The 16,489-nt window shown below is 42.1% G+C and overlaps 2 protein-coding genes across 2 annotated transcripts; one reads left to right on the top strand and one right to left on the bottom strand.

The window, feature by feature from the left end:
* Positions 1-224: 224 nt before the first annotated feature.
* LOC106818458 (proteasome subunit beta type-7-like) lies at positions 225-5,667 on the top strand (the record flags this gene model as incomplete). The annotated part of the gene is given in 6 exon segments (XM_014823164.1): positions 225-322; positions 698-838; positions 2,727-2,842; positions 3,180-3,238; positions 3,555-3,706; positions 5,159-5,667. Coding segments are annotated over 6 exon segments (681 nt in total), but the record flags the coding sequence as incomplete, so codon positions are not given.
* Positions 5,668-5,834: 167 nt separating this feature from the next.
* LOC106818456 (surfeit locus protein 2-like) lies at positions 5,835-15,994 on the bottom strand. Its single transcript, XM_014823163.1, has 6 exons — positions 15,879-15,994; positions 8,400-8,557; positions 8,081-8,184; positions 7,667-7,831; positions 7,255-7,358; positions 5,835-6,123 (listed from the first exon to the last, which is right to left on the bottom strand). The coding sequence occupies exons 1-6, from the start codon at positions 15,987-15,989 to the stop codon at positions 6,058-6,060; spliced, it is 708 nt and encodes a 235-aa protein (XP_014678649.1). The 5' UTR covers positions 15,990-15,994; the 3' UTR covers positions 5,835-6,057.
* Positions 15,995-16,489: the final 495 nt, after the last annotated feature.

Raw genomic sequence — 16,489 nt, 5'->3', positions numbered from 1 at the left:
CCGACCTTTGGTGTTCATAATTTAATGATAACTTTTAAAAGCATAGAGCTACATAGTTGAAATTTGCTGGAATTGTTCCTGATAATCAATAAATTTCGCTGGAGTTTACATCGCTACACTCTTCCTTTCATGTGTAGCCTGTTTTTATATACATACCTTTGATGCACATTTTGATAGCTGTAGGTCGATGTAATGCACAGTATTTATTTGACACTTATACACAGGATGGAGTCATTCTTGGAGCAGACACAAGAGCAACAGAAGACACAATCGTCGCTGACAAAAACTGTGCAAAGATTCATTATATTGCACCCAACATATAGTAAGAAGTTGTCCTGATGTTTATAGACATAGGAAATAAATACATTGATTATCAAGTATTTGGCATTATTGTGCTTGTTCATGATTTAAATAATACATTAAACATCTTAATTCTTGCATATTAGTTGAATTAAGAATTAACTGCAAGATTTTATAACTGTCGAATACTGTTTTGTATATATTTCTTGAGTCTAGACTACCAACAAAGTCTCCAAACACATGAAGAAAGTGATAAATCAGAAAGGCATGATAGGGCACCTGTATATACAATTCTTTACTTGTGAGTGAGTTGAGTATTATCGAGTCTTGAAATAAGTGCAGGTGTGCCTGCCGCCTGGGCATGCTGCTCATAACTAACATGTATGTTGCTATGTAGTTGCTGTGGAGCTGGCACGGCTGCCGACACAGAAATGACGACACAGATGGTGTCTTCCAACCTGGAGCTTCACCGTCTCAACACTGACAGGAATGTGCGTGTCGCAACTGCAAACCAAATGCTGAAGCAGCATCTCTACAGGTATATTGCAAGATCATGGGTCAAAAAGTATATGGTACTGACTACATATTAAAGCTGCTCCATCTGCTCTTTTGAAGTTATAGTTATTTTGTGTGACATATTCTGCAGGGTTCGCACGCTCCTTGAAAAGTTCTTGATTTTCGAGTCTGCCTTGAAAGGTGCTTGAAAACGAGATTCACCTGGAAAAATATCAAAACTACTTGAAAAGGTCTTGAAAACCGAGTGGATTTCTTGAAAAAAAAGAAAAAAAAATCACTTGGATCGCACACACGCCAAGCCACGCCTCTCACGAGTCAGGCCGAGTCACGCCTGTCATCCCAGCGGTGCCCACCCCCTTACATATTCATGAACATGTCCAATGCACGCGGCAAAACTATGTGCACCCCCCTGTACATCAATCAATGCCGCCTGCAGCCAGGTGTGTGCCCAGCCAGGCTGAGCATGCTCTGGCGCGCGCGCGAGATAAACCATGTGAACGCTACTGTGACCTGTGCGCTACTCTGGCACGCGGGGAGAGAAAAACCATCCACGAGTCCTAAAAATGTGTGCCTATATTTTGTCTACTATAGTTTATAGTACAGTTTTATAATTAGTCACTCAAACACACATGCGCACGCACGCACGCATGCACGCACACACATGTACACATATACACACAATCACACATACACGCGCAGGCACGCACACACACATATACACATATACGCACGCACGCACACACATGCACGCAGGCACGCACACACACACACAAACACACGCACGCACACGCACGCGCCGACACACACATTTATGTTTTGTTAGCGATTGTGGGAACACATAATTTAGATATATTTATTTCAAAATATACACATTCCCATTTAGATTGTTGGTTCATCCGTTATAATTTTAATAGAGATTGGATTAAAATTATTATCACACACGCACACAAACACGCGCACACACACACACACACACACACACACACACACACACACACACACACACACACACACACACACAAACAAACACAAACACAACTAGACAGAGGGCACTCAAAGAGAGCGCATACCTCCGCGAGCGTGTAACATGTATACATGTGTATAACAGCTGGCTCGCTACTGGCTGCTGCTGACTGAACGCCCTAAGGCGAGCTGCTGCTGACTGGACGCCCTAAGGCGAGCTGCTGCTGACTGGACTCCCTAAGGCGAGCTGCTGCTGACTGGACGCCCTAAGGCGAGCTGGTGCTGAATCGATCGATCGGTTGAGCGTGTGTATAACAGCTGGCTCGCTGCTGGCTACACACACACACAAACACACACGCGAGCGATTGCATGACCTCCGTTTGCGCGGAGGTAAAGAGGTTTCCTTCTTATTTCATCCTATTGAAAGCCTAGTAGAATGGTTTAAGCTTACAATAGAACATACTACTGATTGTTTAAAAATTTACAAGACTTAAATGTGTGGTCAGTGAAGTCCTTGAAAACGTTCATCGGGTACTTGAAAAGTCCTTGAATTTTAGGAGACCAAGGCTGTACAAACCCTGTTCTGGTATGAAGTATGCTTTAAATCAGTTCTGTGCAGTATTTTATCACATTAAATGACAGAAACAACAAATTCTAATAGATCTAAAAAAAAAAAAGTATGATGTATGAATTTGATCATTTCAACCTGAGTGGTCAACTAACAGTCATCTGTTGCATATAGTACACCATATATCCCAACAATTTAGGGTGTTTTGCGTAATTTAGAGGCGTTAGCAAGTGCTAGCAGTGGTCAGATCAGCAGGCAAAACCTTTGTATATGTATGTAGAGTTATGTACTGAAATCTGAACTTTTGTGAATTTATGCATTTTCTTTTATAAAGTACAGAGTTTTATAAAATTTGTAACGTGTACATTTTATTATCAAGATACCAAGGCTACATTTCGGCAGCTTTGGTTCTTGGTGGTGTTGACATTGCTGGTCCCCACCTATACTCAATCTACCCACATGGCTCTACTGATAAGTTGCCATACGTCACTATGGGTAGGTTCATTTAATATTACTTGTGTCAACCATAGTGGCTGAAGTGATGTAATTTCTCATGTCAGTAGGACAGATTATGAAAGCTCTAGCAACATGAGAGCACGTCAACAAATCGGTATTGTTTTCATGTGCTTCTATGCCATAGCATGATGCTCTCAGGAGACCAATGGCAGATTATCTCATTTTTAGTCAACAGTTGGCTTGATACTTATTTAATATCTTGGGATTTTTGCTTTTCATTTGCATCTTTCACATGACTGCTGTTTATATCCCCTCATCTAAATTTTAGTCACTTGTTTTACATTTTACATTATTTTACATTTTGTGTGTATTTCAGGCTCTGGCTCACTTGCTGCAATGGCAATTTTTGAAGATGGCTGGAAGCCTAATATTGATGTAAGCTTTCTTTATTTAGGGGATTATGACAATATTTCTACTGAAACGTTTTCATCCAATTTACTTCCTTGTGTACTCCAACTAACCACCCTCCCCCGCCAACAAAAATGTCTGGCGGTATGTTAGCCAGTTTACTAGCCTTACCTGTTCAATTGTTCTAGCCAACCTTAGCTTTTACCTGTTCAATTGATGAATAAAAATTCCAAACTATTCTCTATTTCTCAACCTGTTTAAATATGTTGGATAATTATGATATCATCACAGCAGAAGATAATTTATCAAGGAACATTCTATCTACCATTATAAATAATTGCAGCTTGAGGAAGGCAAGGCACTAGTAAAGACAGCAATCAGAGGAGGTATCTTTAATGATCTTGGGTCTGGCAGTAATGTAGACCTGTGTATCATCACCAAGGACAAGGTAGACTACATACGACCATATGAGGAATCGAATGAGAAGGGCAAAAGGTAAATAATATTATTTACTCCAAACCTTCTTCACCCAGCTGGCATTTCAACGTTGTTTCAACATTGAATCAACGTTGGATTACCTGTCGGATTTGAAAATATAATCAACGTTGATATACCGATGTTGATTCAATGTTGAATTACCTGTCGGATTTGAAAATATAATCGACGTTGATATAGCAACGTTGATTCAACGTTGAAATACCAAACTTGATTCTCCAATCCGCATGGGGTGGAGTAGGCGGGGCGCGTGTATTTTTACAGCACCACCAATGCGTAAACGTCCTACACTACGCATGCTCTGCAGCCACACACAAGTACAAACAGTCACCCTGTCCCAAACCCTAACCGTAAACCGACTCGGCTATCTTATATACAAGTGTCATAGTACCAAATACCGTCTATGGTGTGGTGGCGATTTTACGCATTAGTGGTACGGGAAAAAAACACGCAGGCGGCGTTGGGCTATGGGGTTTGTGGGGAGGGGAGGTAGAAACAAATCCCCCGGCAAATGTGAAATGTATGACGAATGGAATTATCTTGAGTAGATACCACAACTTCTTAATAAAGAAAATAAGTTAATAACTTAATAATTAAAATTTCAACGTTGTTTCAACGTTGACTTAGCAACTCTTTTTCAACTTTTGACTAAATGTTGTTATCACAACGTTGATTCAACGTACAACATTCAACGCATATTCAACGTTGAAATTTCAATGTTGTTTCAACAGTGATTTGTCGACACTGTTTCAACCGTTGAATATTCAACATTGATTCAACGTACAACATTCAACGCATATTCAACGTTGAAATTTCAACATTGATTTAGCAACTCTTTTTCAACTTTTGACTAAATGTCGTTATCACAACGTTGATTCAACGTACAACATTCAACGCATATTCAACGTTGTTTCAACGGTGATTTGTCGACACTGTTTCAACCGTTGAATATTCAACGTTGATTCAAAGTACAACATTCAACGCATATTCAACGTTGAAATTTTAACGTTGTTTCAACGTTGATTTAGCAACTCTTTTTCAACTTTTGACTAAATGTCGTTACCGCCACTGTTGTTGATGCAACGTTGATTCAACGTTGAATCAACGTTGAATATTCAACGGTTGAAACAGTGTCGACAAATCACCGTTGAAACAACGTTGAAATTTCAACGTTAAATATGCGTTGAATGTTGTACGTTGAATCAACGTTGTGATAACGACATTTAGTCAAAAGTTGAAAAAGAGTTGCTAAATCAACGTTGAATATGCGTTTGTATGTTGTACGTTGAATATTTCAACCAAATTTCAACGTTGAATTTAGGTTGAGTGCCAGCTGGGCAGGCTTGTGGATTGTGAAAGCATGTGTGCTCGGGCATTAAATCAGTTCATTTGCAGGCATTTGTATTGAATACATAAAGTTATTCATTATATATTTCTGCATGTATTTTTCAGACAAGGTTCTTACAAATACAAACGTGGCACAACGTCAGTTCTTACTAAGGATGTGATTAGGTTTGATGAGCTGGATATCGAGGTTGTAAGTGAAGAAGCAATGGAGACATCATAAGACCCATAGGTGGCAAGATCAGAGCGAGGCATCATTTATTGTGCTGCACAGAGGTGATTGTGCTGAATAAGAAAATGGAAACCATGTACAAATGTTTAGTTACATATATGATACACCTCCGTACAGCAACCTTTGCTCGTTCACTGTTTTGAGACTATGCCTTAGAATGCCAACAATGGTAAGAAACTTTTCCATGACTGATATTGGTATTATACCATACTGTCAGGTGTCAATCTAGCACTGTGGTCGATTATAGTCCAAGTGGTCATTGCCATGGTAAACTTAGATACATCGTCACGTTTAAATTGTTAAAATTAATAAATGACTCCAATATAACCTGTAATTCCATTAAACAATAAAAAAAGAAAAGAAACGAAGAACACTCTGTTTTTTATGGAATTCATTCTATGTCCTGAGCTTTAAAACAGTACATGCTGCTGTAGAGACCGACATGTTCAGTTATTACTTGTGGATATTGCTTTCTCCCATGCTTCTGCTCTCATTTCCTCTCTCTCTTCTACCCTTTAAGTAGGTCCAAGATAGATAAACAATAACAGATTATTAATTGTTCTCAATTGTATTAGAAAAACGTGGGAATATTACAATTAGTTAAGAAATAATGCTGCATTGAATGACTGTCAACATAGCTGAAACACTGCTGGAAAATTAAATTAAATTGCCATTGAAAAGTTTACAATATTAAACCTACAACAATGTGCCACAATACTAATAGTCATGATGTTGTGAATTTATCTTGTAGTAGGATAGCATTCTTTCTGGGAATCTATGTTGTTCTTTTTTTCTTCCGGTGTTGCTGCTGTTCTCTTTTTGCTTGGCCTTTCGTTTTAGTCTGAAAAAGAAACCTTGCATACTATACATCATGAAATGACTTATAATAACTCGTAATGATTTTTATTGTTAGTGTACAATAGATCTGGATATATTGGTTGTTCAGTTCCACTGCACCTTACAGCAAAATATAATGGACGAGGTGCTATTGAATTAGTCCACTTAAGACATATTATATCTGAAATCTGATTTGACTCATAATTTCAAGAGCGTACAACGGTGAAATGCTGAAACCGTGTTGCAGTATTAGTCTAATTAATAAACTTTTCCCGTTTTATTTTGCCGATTCTTTGCAGTATTATTGATCAGCTGTCCTACCTTGTTAATATAAAACAAACCGCATGTCCCTACGCTGAGATAATGAGCGGTGGAAATCTGGTATTTTCGCCGAAAACCGACGAGATACCTGCTGACTGCGACTGTCTCTCTACCTGCTGACTGCGACTGTCTCTCACTTTGAGATAACTTCGCGAAACCTCGAGTGTTTCCGTCAATGATTGACAAATGGAATGAATGACATCTGTTATTGATTGCCATAGTGATGACCCCCACCTGTGCCCACTTCACGCTGGATGTAGTAAAACTGTAGTACTGACGTAATGAGTCAGCGCTACCATGGCGCTACACAGCGGCGACCGGAAGCAACACACTGGCCACAAAGCGAGAGAGGGTCGCAGCAAACAGGGATCTCGAGTCGGTTTTCGGCAAAAATACCAGATTTTCACTGCTCATTATCTCAGCGTAGGGGCATCGTAGGGACAAGCGGTTTGTTTTATATTAGCAAGGTAGGACAGCTGATAAATAATACCGCAAAGAATCGTCAAAATAAAACCGGCAAAGTTTCTTAATTCGACTAATACTGCAACATGGTTTCAGCATTTCACCGTTGTATGCTCTCCTTCTTTATACGCTCTTGATAATTTCCTTTCATGAAGATTAAGTTAAAATAGATATATATGTCTTCATACATCTTATTATTGGTTAATTTTGGTGCATCTGAATGTGTTTAAAGGGTGAGTTATACGTGCAGCTTTAACTATAACCCAAAGATTACGCAAAAATATGCTACATACATGACATAGGCTGTAAAGTACTGCCACCTATTAGGTTAGCTGAAAACAGTACACAGTACCTCTGCATGCCTTTTCTTCAGTGAAGTAGCTGTTGCTTTCTGTTTCTTGGGTTCAACTGTTATGGGTTCTGCTGCATTATCCTCGTCATCCTCAAACATATCAGCTGTTTAAAATCAATCATGAGATTAAAACGTGCATAACATCACCTTACCACAACTCGCTGCACCACAACAGAAATACTCATTTGCATACCACAAACATTTCGATATATGAACTAATCCAGATCATAAATGGTGGCATAATTAATGGCTTTATTGTTGCAGGCACCAGTTGTTTTGCACTTTGACATGGAGACACATCACAAGATCTCCGACTGATGTCCTCAGGCATGTCAATGGGCGCCGTTATAAAACGGCTTTACAAAGATGTAAATGTGTTCTATGCTATTGCATTAAGGACGTGCATACATACCTGGATAGAGGTCACTCATGCTGTCATTAGACTCTTCACAGATGGACTCCTCATCAAAATCTGTCGTTTCTTGCCGATTGTGACCTCTTGGTTCACTATCTCGTTTTGCTGCATTACGTCCCCTTCTGGCCTTGAATGGTATAATCTCTCGCTGGCAATGTTCATCTAAAACAAACGGACATCAATTTTCAAAATCACTTGGTATAACCAGAATTTTGGGCTGAAGAAATGGGTTGGAAAATAAAACCAAATATAGAAAACTTGCTACACTCATGACCGAATGCATGTAGTACATTCATATATACTAGCCAGAGCTTTGCCACACTGCCAAAATGACTTTTACAGTAATGCTGATAAATTCTCGCGTCCTGTAAAGACATTTCTTTACCAAATGGGTTGTTACGCTATACTAACATCTTTGTAAAGCCGTTTTATAACGGCGCCCATTGACATGCCTGAGGACATCAGTCGGAGATCTTGTGATGTGTCTCCATGTCAAAGTGCAAAACAACTGGTGCCTGCAACAATAAAGCCATTAATATAGCACAAGCATGTGCAATTATAAAACTGCTTGCATTTAATTGTTTTGTTCACCTGTATATGCGTAGATTGTACACAACTAATTTTTCTGTTTATTCTAATATATATACAAACTCACTTACAATAACAACTGCCAGTATATATATATATATATCAAACTCAGTTAAATTTATATTACACAATGTATACTTACTCACGTTTCCTTTTTGTACTGGGAACCAAGTGTGGAACGTATTTGTCATAATCAAAGCCTTGTATTTCACTTAGTTTCTGGTACTTCTTTCCTTGAACATGTTTCTCAATAGCATCAAGTCTGTATGGCAACTCGTGATTTGTCAGGTTACACTTTACCTAAATATAATTAAACACAACATTATACACTAAAGCAAATGCAATGTTAGGCTCTTCCCTATTAAACATTCTAACTGGTACAGTACCAGTGACTTCAGCACTCTCCCATAAAAGACTACACAATTACTGACATACCGACAATTCAGATTTAAACTGAAACATTTGAGTTTCTTAACTGTTGGGGTTTGCTATGGTCATAGTAACATCTTTGTAACATAGGATTAAATACAGTTTAAGATTTATAATAGTGACATTCAGTTAATGTTTGTGCATTTGGACAACTATTAGATCTTTGCTTTTGCTTACACAGCCATATAGGACATTTTAGTCTCTTTTAGCCAGTGCCCTTTATATCAAATTTTGTTAGTGCTCAAAATATAAAGTCGATTTCAAGAAAATAGCATTCTATGATCACATCTAGTATGAAAAGTCCTGTACATGCATGAAGAACTGCACGTGATGCTGCAGTCAAGGTTGCCTGCCATGATCAACTATTAGCGGCAGACTCTTAAATTATGTGCAGGTATAGACTCTAAAGCCTATTTACACCTGATTTAGAGTTATAGCTTAGCCATGTGAGAGCTACCTCTTATACACCGAGCTCTTAAAATCGGATGGCTCAAAGGCATGAGATTTTCGCAGAATCAAGCTTGGTGTCGACAAGTGAAACTTGGTGTGTGGTAGTGAGGTACAGCGGCACATAACATCCCATATAACTTTAAAAAATATAAATGTAAAAACCTGCAATCTGATGTATTTCAATGATTTTTGAAACCTAATAGCAAAAAAATAAAGTAACAATACCAAAAAAGACATCACTGTCTCGTGGATGATTTTGATGTCTGTTAAAAATTATATATTTCTGAAAGTGAAATTTGTTATAAATTCATGCGTTGGTGCCAGAGCATTATATGGTGGCATCTAAATGTTCAGGTCACACAGTCAATGTATGAGAGTTCATAGGCCCATGTGCAACAGACTGAAAATGTCACTGTCATATTTAGCTTCCATTCCAAGGCTTTTGATCAATGCATGTCACATCCAACATGCTTTCAAAGCTGAAGCAAATTTGAGACATCTTCCAAAACTTAGTGGCCACGATTATGTTGTTATGTCACGTGCATAATTTCATTTGGTACAAGTTGTAACAAATTGTAATGATGTAACATTATGACGTGCGTGTACGAGATTATACGAGAGGTCGCGAGCATGCACGTACGTCATAACGTTACATCATTACACAAATGAAGTCAATTAGGGGTACTGACTACTGTAGCTTGTAAACTGAACTTGTACTATAACTACCTATCGGGCTCTCCCATATCTGTCCATAAACACGATGTCTTCTGAAATTCCTAGCAGGACCCTGTTCTATATGCGTAGCTCTTCCAAGATTAAAGGGAACTCATTGTTTCTCAGGTAAGGCTAAAACGGATCATCATTAGTAGTATCAGTAACTAGGGTAAGTCTCCAGTAATACTTAAAGGCGAATGGGGTTGTAAAAGAACCACTGAGGGTGCAAAACAATCGGCTCAAGGATAGAGAGCATGTCCAGTAATAAACATCATCCTATCCTATCACCGCCCTGGACATCATTTCTATCATTGAACCAAACAATCTGGCTGTGACCACCCTCAGTGCCATTCGGCTAAAAGGCTAACTACCTGGCTTTACCCAAGCTAGGTCACACCTAGATACAATAATGTAACCCAAACCCAGGATAGGGTTACAAGTTCAGGGAACACCTGAGTGAATCACTCAGGGCGGTTTGCTGGTGCGTTTTCAGAGACTAGAACTTCCAAACTGGGTTTATTCTCAACACGTACCTTTCCTCGCTATCTTGGAACTTACTATGTATCACAAATTACTCTGTATTAAATCAACCAAAAAAGAAAATAAGAAAGAAACATCAAAAAAAAAACAAACTCCTACACCCCTGAAGCCCAAAAGGAAAAAAAAAAACTGCAGAAGAAAAAAAAAAAAAAACAGAACAAGGTATCAAGAAAAAACGAAAAACCACAAAAATAAAATTCCGCGTCCGAGTAGTCCTAATAAAACCTGTTACAGAAAATTCGAAAGTGACGAGCAGCGAATATACTGAGCGCATTTCCTGTTGACCGTGATGTACTTCGTTGAAGAGCGATTCACCGACCAATCGCGAGGGCCTGCGTTTGCCGATCGCATGCGGCATTGGGAATGCGTACGTCACAGTGTCAAAAGAAATGGCGCTCGAAATATCCGCCGCTCGTGACTTCGATATTTTTGTAAACAGTTATATTAGTTTAATATAGAGTATTGTGATATCAGGGCCCTCGCTTCACCGACTCGCCAATTCGCCAATCGGCGAACAATTAGTAATCTGGCGATTGAAAGTCTTATTTGGCGAAAAAAGTGACGAACGTAATTTCTCGTAATAAACATGACCCAGCAAACATCCGATCCTATTTGATCGTCGAAACAGCAACGTTTCTTTTGCGTGGCCGGCACATTCCCGGCGGCGCGGTTTCATTCCCGATTGCAGCTTTTTCCTCGATTGCGGGAAAGTTTTGCTGTCGCTCCCTTCATACCAGCGCGGTGCCCACCCCTAGATATAACAGCCACACACAATCAGTGCATTTGCCCTGCCCCCCCCACCCCCCGCCTACTTCAATCAATGCCGCCCAGCCAGCAAGCATGAGCCACGATGTGCACAGCCACGGACGTGAAGTAACAGGGTGTCGCGGGCTGCTTTTTTCGTTTTTTTCTTTGCGTGAATGCGTGAGATGCGTAAGCATGCGGGAGCGCAGGAGAAGGGTGCAGATGCGTGAGTCTCCCACGAAACCAGCGCGCAGCGTGAGACTTGTAGGGTCTGCCTAACAAGAGTAAGATTTAAACTAAAGGGGAAATTTTATTTTTGGGGCGCATCAAATGCAGTCTAAGACATTCAAATGTTTTAAATTTTGCTGGGGAGACCCCCAGAACCCTTCTACCTCTCTCCCTTCGCATCTGCCTGCAGAATCCACATTCGCTGCCTACTGCACGCCTTTGAATCCATCATGTGCGTTTTTCCCCAAACTGGGGCATTACCACCCGTTGTCTAATTTTCCCTCAGAAGAAACCCTGGGCGTTTAAAAAGGCCTGTCTCACACACACGGCCGGCATGGCACGGCAACGGCGCTGGCAAAAGTCAAATGATTTTACTACGCCTGTGCGTGCACACGTGTGTGTGCGCGCGCGTGTGGCGTTCGTGTAGGTGTGTGTTTGTGTGTGTACTGTGTGGAGGTACTGTAAAAAGTACGTAAAACTGATAAGTACTAACTGGGGAATATAGTCAGCTTTTGATGCACAGCTAATTTTTCTGGTTCACTAGCATCCCGAAGTTACAAAAGTAGTAGAGTATATATGCATGTGCTTGTGAAAACTCTTCTGCTAAACTATTAGTATTACTGTAACATAACTATGTGTTGATAGATACTGTCTATACTGTACTGCGCCGTGCGTGCGTACGTGCATGCGCGTGCGTGCGTATTGTGCGTCAGGTACTGTAAAAAGTAGTTGTTTGTGACCCTACCATCCACAACAGTTGATGTGAGAGAGGGGTTTTAGCAGACATAATTTGGTTAAAACAGCTCTGAGAATCACTCTGAAAACAGAAAGTGTTTGTGACATTCTAACCATCAAATTGAAGGCCAGAAGAAGAGATGTTTGACTTTGAAAAGTAGAATTTCCTGCCAGCAGTGAAGAAAAAAAATTCAGACAATTTGAATGTCTCTGTCAGTCAGTCAGAGTTATGGTGGTGAATTCATAGTGTTAGTTTTTTCAGTCATAGACATGCTGGTGAATAATAGTTTGTTTGCATTAAATAAGTGTAGTTTTGTACTTAATGCATATAACAGTTTGTGAAAAAATAAGAAAAGAAAAATTATTTATCGCCTGTTTGTGTTCATAAAATGTTTAGGCTACAGATGTGGCTAACAGGAATCCCAAATTGGCTAATGAAATTGATTTGGTAATTGTGTTGGCTACAGGAAAAAAAAATCCTAACTAGGGCCCTGAGAGAAGTTCCAAGATAGCGAAGAAAGGTACGTGTTGAGAAAAAACCCAGTTTGGAAGTTCTAGTCTCTGAAAATGCACCAGCAAACCGCCCTGAGTGATTCACTCAGGGGGTTCCCTAAATTTCTCCACAGAAAACCATAGCGACGCGTTGTAACCCTATCCTGGGTTTGGGTTACATTATTGTATCTAGGTCACACTCCTGGCTATAGCTATAGCCCGTCGAATAATAGTCAAGTTTGACTGCGTCGACGTACAGTACAGACGGACAGATAGGGGCTAGTAATACTAATACTAATACCAGGAGTAAGATAATATAGGATATCCTATATTATCTTACTCCTGCTAATACTAATACTTAAACAGGGTTCGACACTAACGCTAGTCCGTTAGTCGCAGACTAGTAAAAAATCAGAAGGACTGAGTTGAGATTTCCATAAGCAGTTAGTCGTGCGGGACTAGTTATATTTTCCGCGTCCCTGACGCGTCCCAAGTTTCCACATCGATTTTACCAGTGGCGCGTCTCTCGAGACCAAGATCTAAACAACAGCTATATAGTAACTCATTTCCCATTAACAAGTTTCTCCTTGTTAGACACTCTATGTACAAGTAGACGCTAGCACGCTCTGCCACGCCCTAAGCAGCTAGACCGGCCACCAGCTATAAAACATATTTTAAACAGATGGGGCCACGAACCCCAGGTTCTACCAATCGTCGCTTGACAGTCAGCTGTGACTCATAGAACAATACGGGTCTGAGTTGGGTAGAAATGACGCACTAATCAGTTATAGGCTCTCGTATTTTACTCGGCACACATCGCAGCGTGCTGCTACTTGAAGCATTCCTACAAATAGTAGCTGAAGGCTATAGTAGGTACATCCTTATCCAATTGTATAATATAATTTATACTAACATCAAGGTCGTTATGTGAAGTATTTGGACACGCGCTCGCCGCTCTCACCTCCCAAACGTTAAATCGCAGGAAGGAGAAATTATGATGGTCAGCGTGTCTAATGATAAGAAACAGCAGCCATGCCTGTTCACGAAACAGTGGGACCCAAGTGACCCACGAACTGAGATTGAAATGGTGTGTGGCGATCAAAAGAGTGATGAAAGTGCACACGCAGCGTGACACAGGCCAGTGCACACGCACGCACGTTGCACACGCACGCACACCGGTCTGGCACACCGCACGCACGGACGACCACGCTGACGCACACAACGGCACGGCACCGACGCCGACGCACAAGTGTACGTGCCTCACCAACGCACGTGTACGTAACACCGAACCCGTGTAGTACACTATAATGCGCACACGTGTATCCGCATCCGCACCCACAGTGTCGCATGACGCACCGACCACCACACATGACGTGCTCACGCACGCGCCTCCTTGTACGTGCACGAGGCACGGTGCATGCACTGCGCGGCACGTGTACGTGCACAACGCCATCCACGCAGACACATGTACGTGCTGACGTACTGCACGTACGGTACATGCACCACGCACGCAGGCACGTGTACCTGCACACGCACAGTACACCACACGCACGCACGCACATGTTACGTGCATACGGCACGCCACGGCAACACACACGCACATGTACGTCATATGCCCACGCATGTTACGTGCACCAGCGGCACGCACACACGTGTACGTGCCTATGCACGCACACACGCACGTGTAGTGCACACGCATGACACCACGCACGCGACGCACGTGCACACACACGCTCACGCGCACGCACGCACACCCACGGTGTACGTGCCCACGCACGCCTGTGACGTGCACAACGCATCGCGACAGACGTTGTACGTGCACACGCATCACCGCACAGCCATGTAACGTGCACCACGCACGCACGCATACTACGTGTACGTTTGCCGCGCGTACGTGTACGTGCACACCGCATCCACGCACACACATGTACTGCTGAACTTCACGCACGTACGTGTACATGCACATGCATCACGCAGGCACGTGTTACCTGCACACGTCCACGTACACACACACACGGCACGCACGCACATGTCCGTTGCATACGCCCCACGCCCGCACGCCCGCCACGTGTACGCACGCACCGCACGTGTACGTGCACGACGCAGGCACACCAACACACGCACGATGTACGTGCCATATGCACGCACGCATGTGTACGTGCCGACGCACGCACACGACGTGTACGTTGCCATGCCGCCCGGCACCGCACGTGGTACGTCACCGCACGCACACACGTGTACGTGCCAAACGCACGCCACACACGTGGTACGGCCACTAACCGCACGTTCACACCACGCACGTGTCACGTGGCCGCCGCCACCGCACCCGACGTGTACGTGCACACGCACGCAAGCGTACGTGTACGGCAGGACTGCAGCTTCCTCCCAGATGTCTTTGCACCTCTAACTTTATGGGCCACTTCTGATTTCAATTTCATTTATGGTTTCCCCTTCGCTACTATGACGCCATTGTGTTAGCAGTGATACGGACAGTGCACCGCGCGCCATCTATCCAGGCGATTAGTAAATTGGCGCACCCCATTAGAAGCTGCACATGGCTATTCGGGAAAAACGACAGGCCCCTACACCTGATTACGTCATGCCAGCCTTACAAGGCCAAGGGGTTAGATGTCGCGCAGCACTTACCTGCACCGACAATGCCTGCCAGACGTTATTATGAGATAGCCGATACACAGGCGCCTGGGAACGAGTTTGTAGCTATAGAATGAGCCAAAGTTCCTTACTGTGATAAGTGCACGCGATCCACAGATTCCTCAATCACACGACAGCCGAAAGTTTTATTGTCGAATTAAAATTTTATTTATTTAAATTAAATTTTATGATCCATATCCAAAGTTACATTGTATTTTATACATGAATGTCTTTACAAAACCTTTCTGGGGATCACCCCTTGTACCCTGGGGAGAGACGCCCCTGTACCCGCCTAGCAGAAGGGGGGCTCCACCCTCCTACCCCGCCTACCCTCCTGGCAAATCACAAGTGCTCGCGCTTCTGTCGCCTAGTAAGAGGTTCTCGCAGGACTAGTAGAATCTTGGAAGGACTAGTAGATTTTTTTGCTTCTACTAAGTCCTGTGGATTAATGAACTAACATGGTTAGTGTCTAACCCTGGCTTAATACTTAATAGTAATAGTACTAATAGTAATACCTATCATCAGACATCACTGTCACTGTCAGACATGGAAAAGAATACTGAGTTCACGATAATTAAGCTATGACTATGAGCGCGAACAAGGAAATTGTAGCCTTTATGCTTCGCTAGAGACGTACCTTCATTAAGTTATCACTATTAATTACAGTCAGGAACTGATGACTTTTTAACAATTCTTTAATCAGTAAGGAATCATTATTATCCACGTCGGGGTGACAGGGGGCTGCCATAATGAAGGTAAGGCTGGCGCCACCTATAGGCTAGAATTTCAACAACAAAACTGTCATGATTATCATTTCTATGTCGGTAACGTACGTATGTCTACGGTCTTTGCGAATCTGAACGTTTTTGTAACAGGAATAAATAACAGCATGACCTTCGCCCGCTCTTATGCGTTTAAAACGATCAGGGGCATGCCCTCGAGAGATGTGCATGGTAAAATCCGATCTAAATTTTCACTTTGGCCGCAGCATCCCTCGCCGGCAGCGAAATTTTTTTCCCCACGAGAGTTCCGGACCCACCACAGATAGTGTTTTGTAATATATGGTGCGTATATAAGACGGACCTGGTTGCATTATAGTTAGTGTTAGGGTTAGGGTTAGGGTTAGGTTTAGGTTTAGGGTTAGGTTGTATAAATTTTGCATTGTTGCTTCGAGGTAGTCGAGTGAATGGAGTGCGCTGATTGGCTGGGGTCCGGAACTCTCGTGGGAAAAAAAATTTCGCACCCCGG

The sequence above is a fragment of the Priapulus caudatus genome, unplaced genomic scaffold, assembly GCF_000485595.1.
Source record: "Priapulus caudatus unplaced genomic scaffold, Priapulus_caudatus-5.0.1 Scaffold2256, whole genome shotgun sequence".
Taxonomy (NCBI): Eukaryota; Metazoa; Priapulida; class Priapulimorpha; order Priapulimorphida; family Priapulidae; genus Priapulus; species Priapulus caudatus.
Note: the sequence above shows the minus strand (reverse complement) of the source record. Positions and strands in the feature narration are given on the sequence as shown.

Bases quoted from the DNA above. Each gene is read 5' to 3' on its own strand.
- LOC106818456 (XM_014823163.1), bottom strand. From the start codon at position 15,989: ATGGCAGCCCCCTGTCACCCCGACGTGGATAATAATGATTCCTTACTG. The intron at 8,558-15,878 runs GTACGTCTCTAG...AATTATATTTAG, and splicing joins ATAGTGATAACTTAATGAAG to GTAAAGTGTAACCTGACAAA. The intron at 7,832-8,080 runs GTTAGTATAGCG...CGTTTGTTTTAG, and splicing joins TAAAACGGCTTTACAAAGAT to ATGAACATTGCCAGCGAGAG.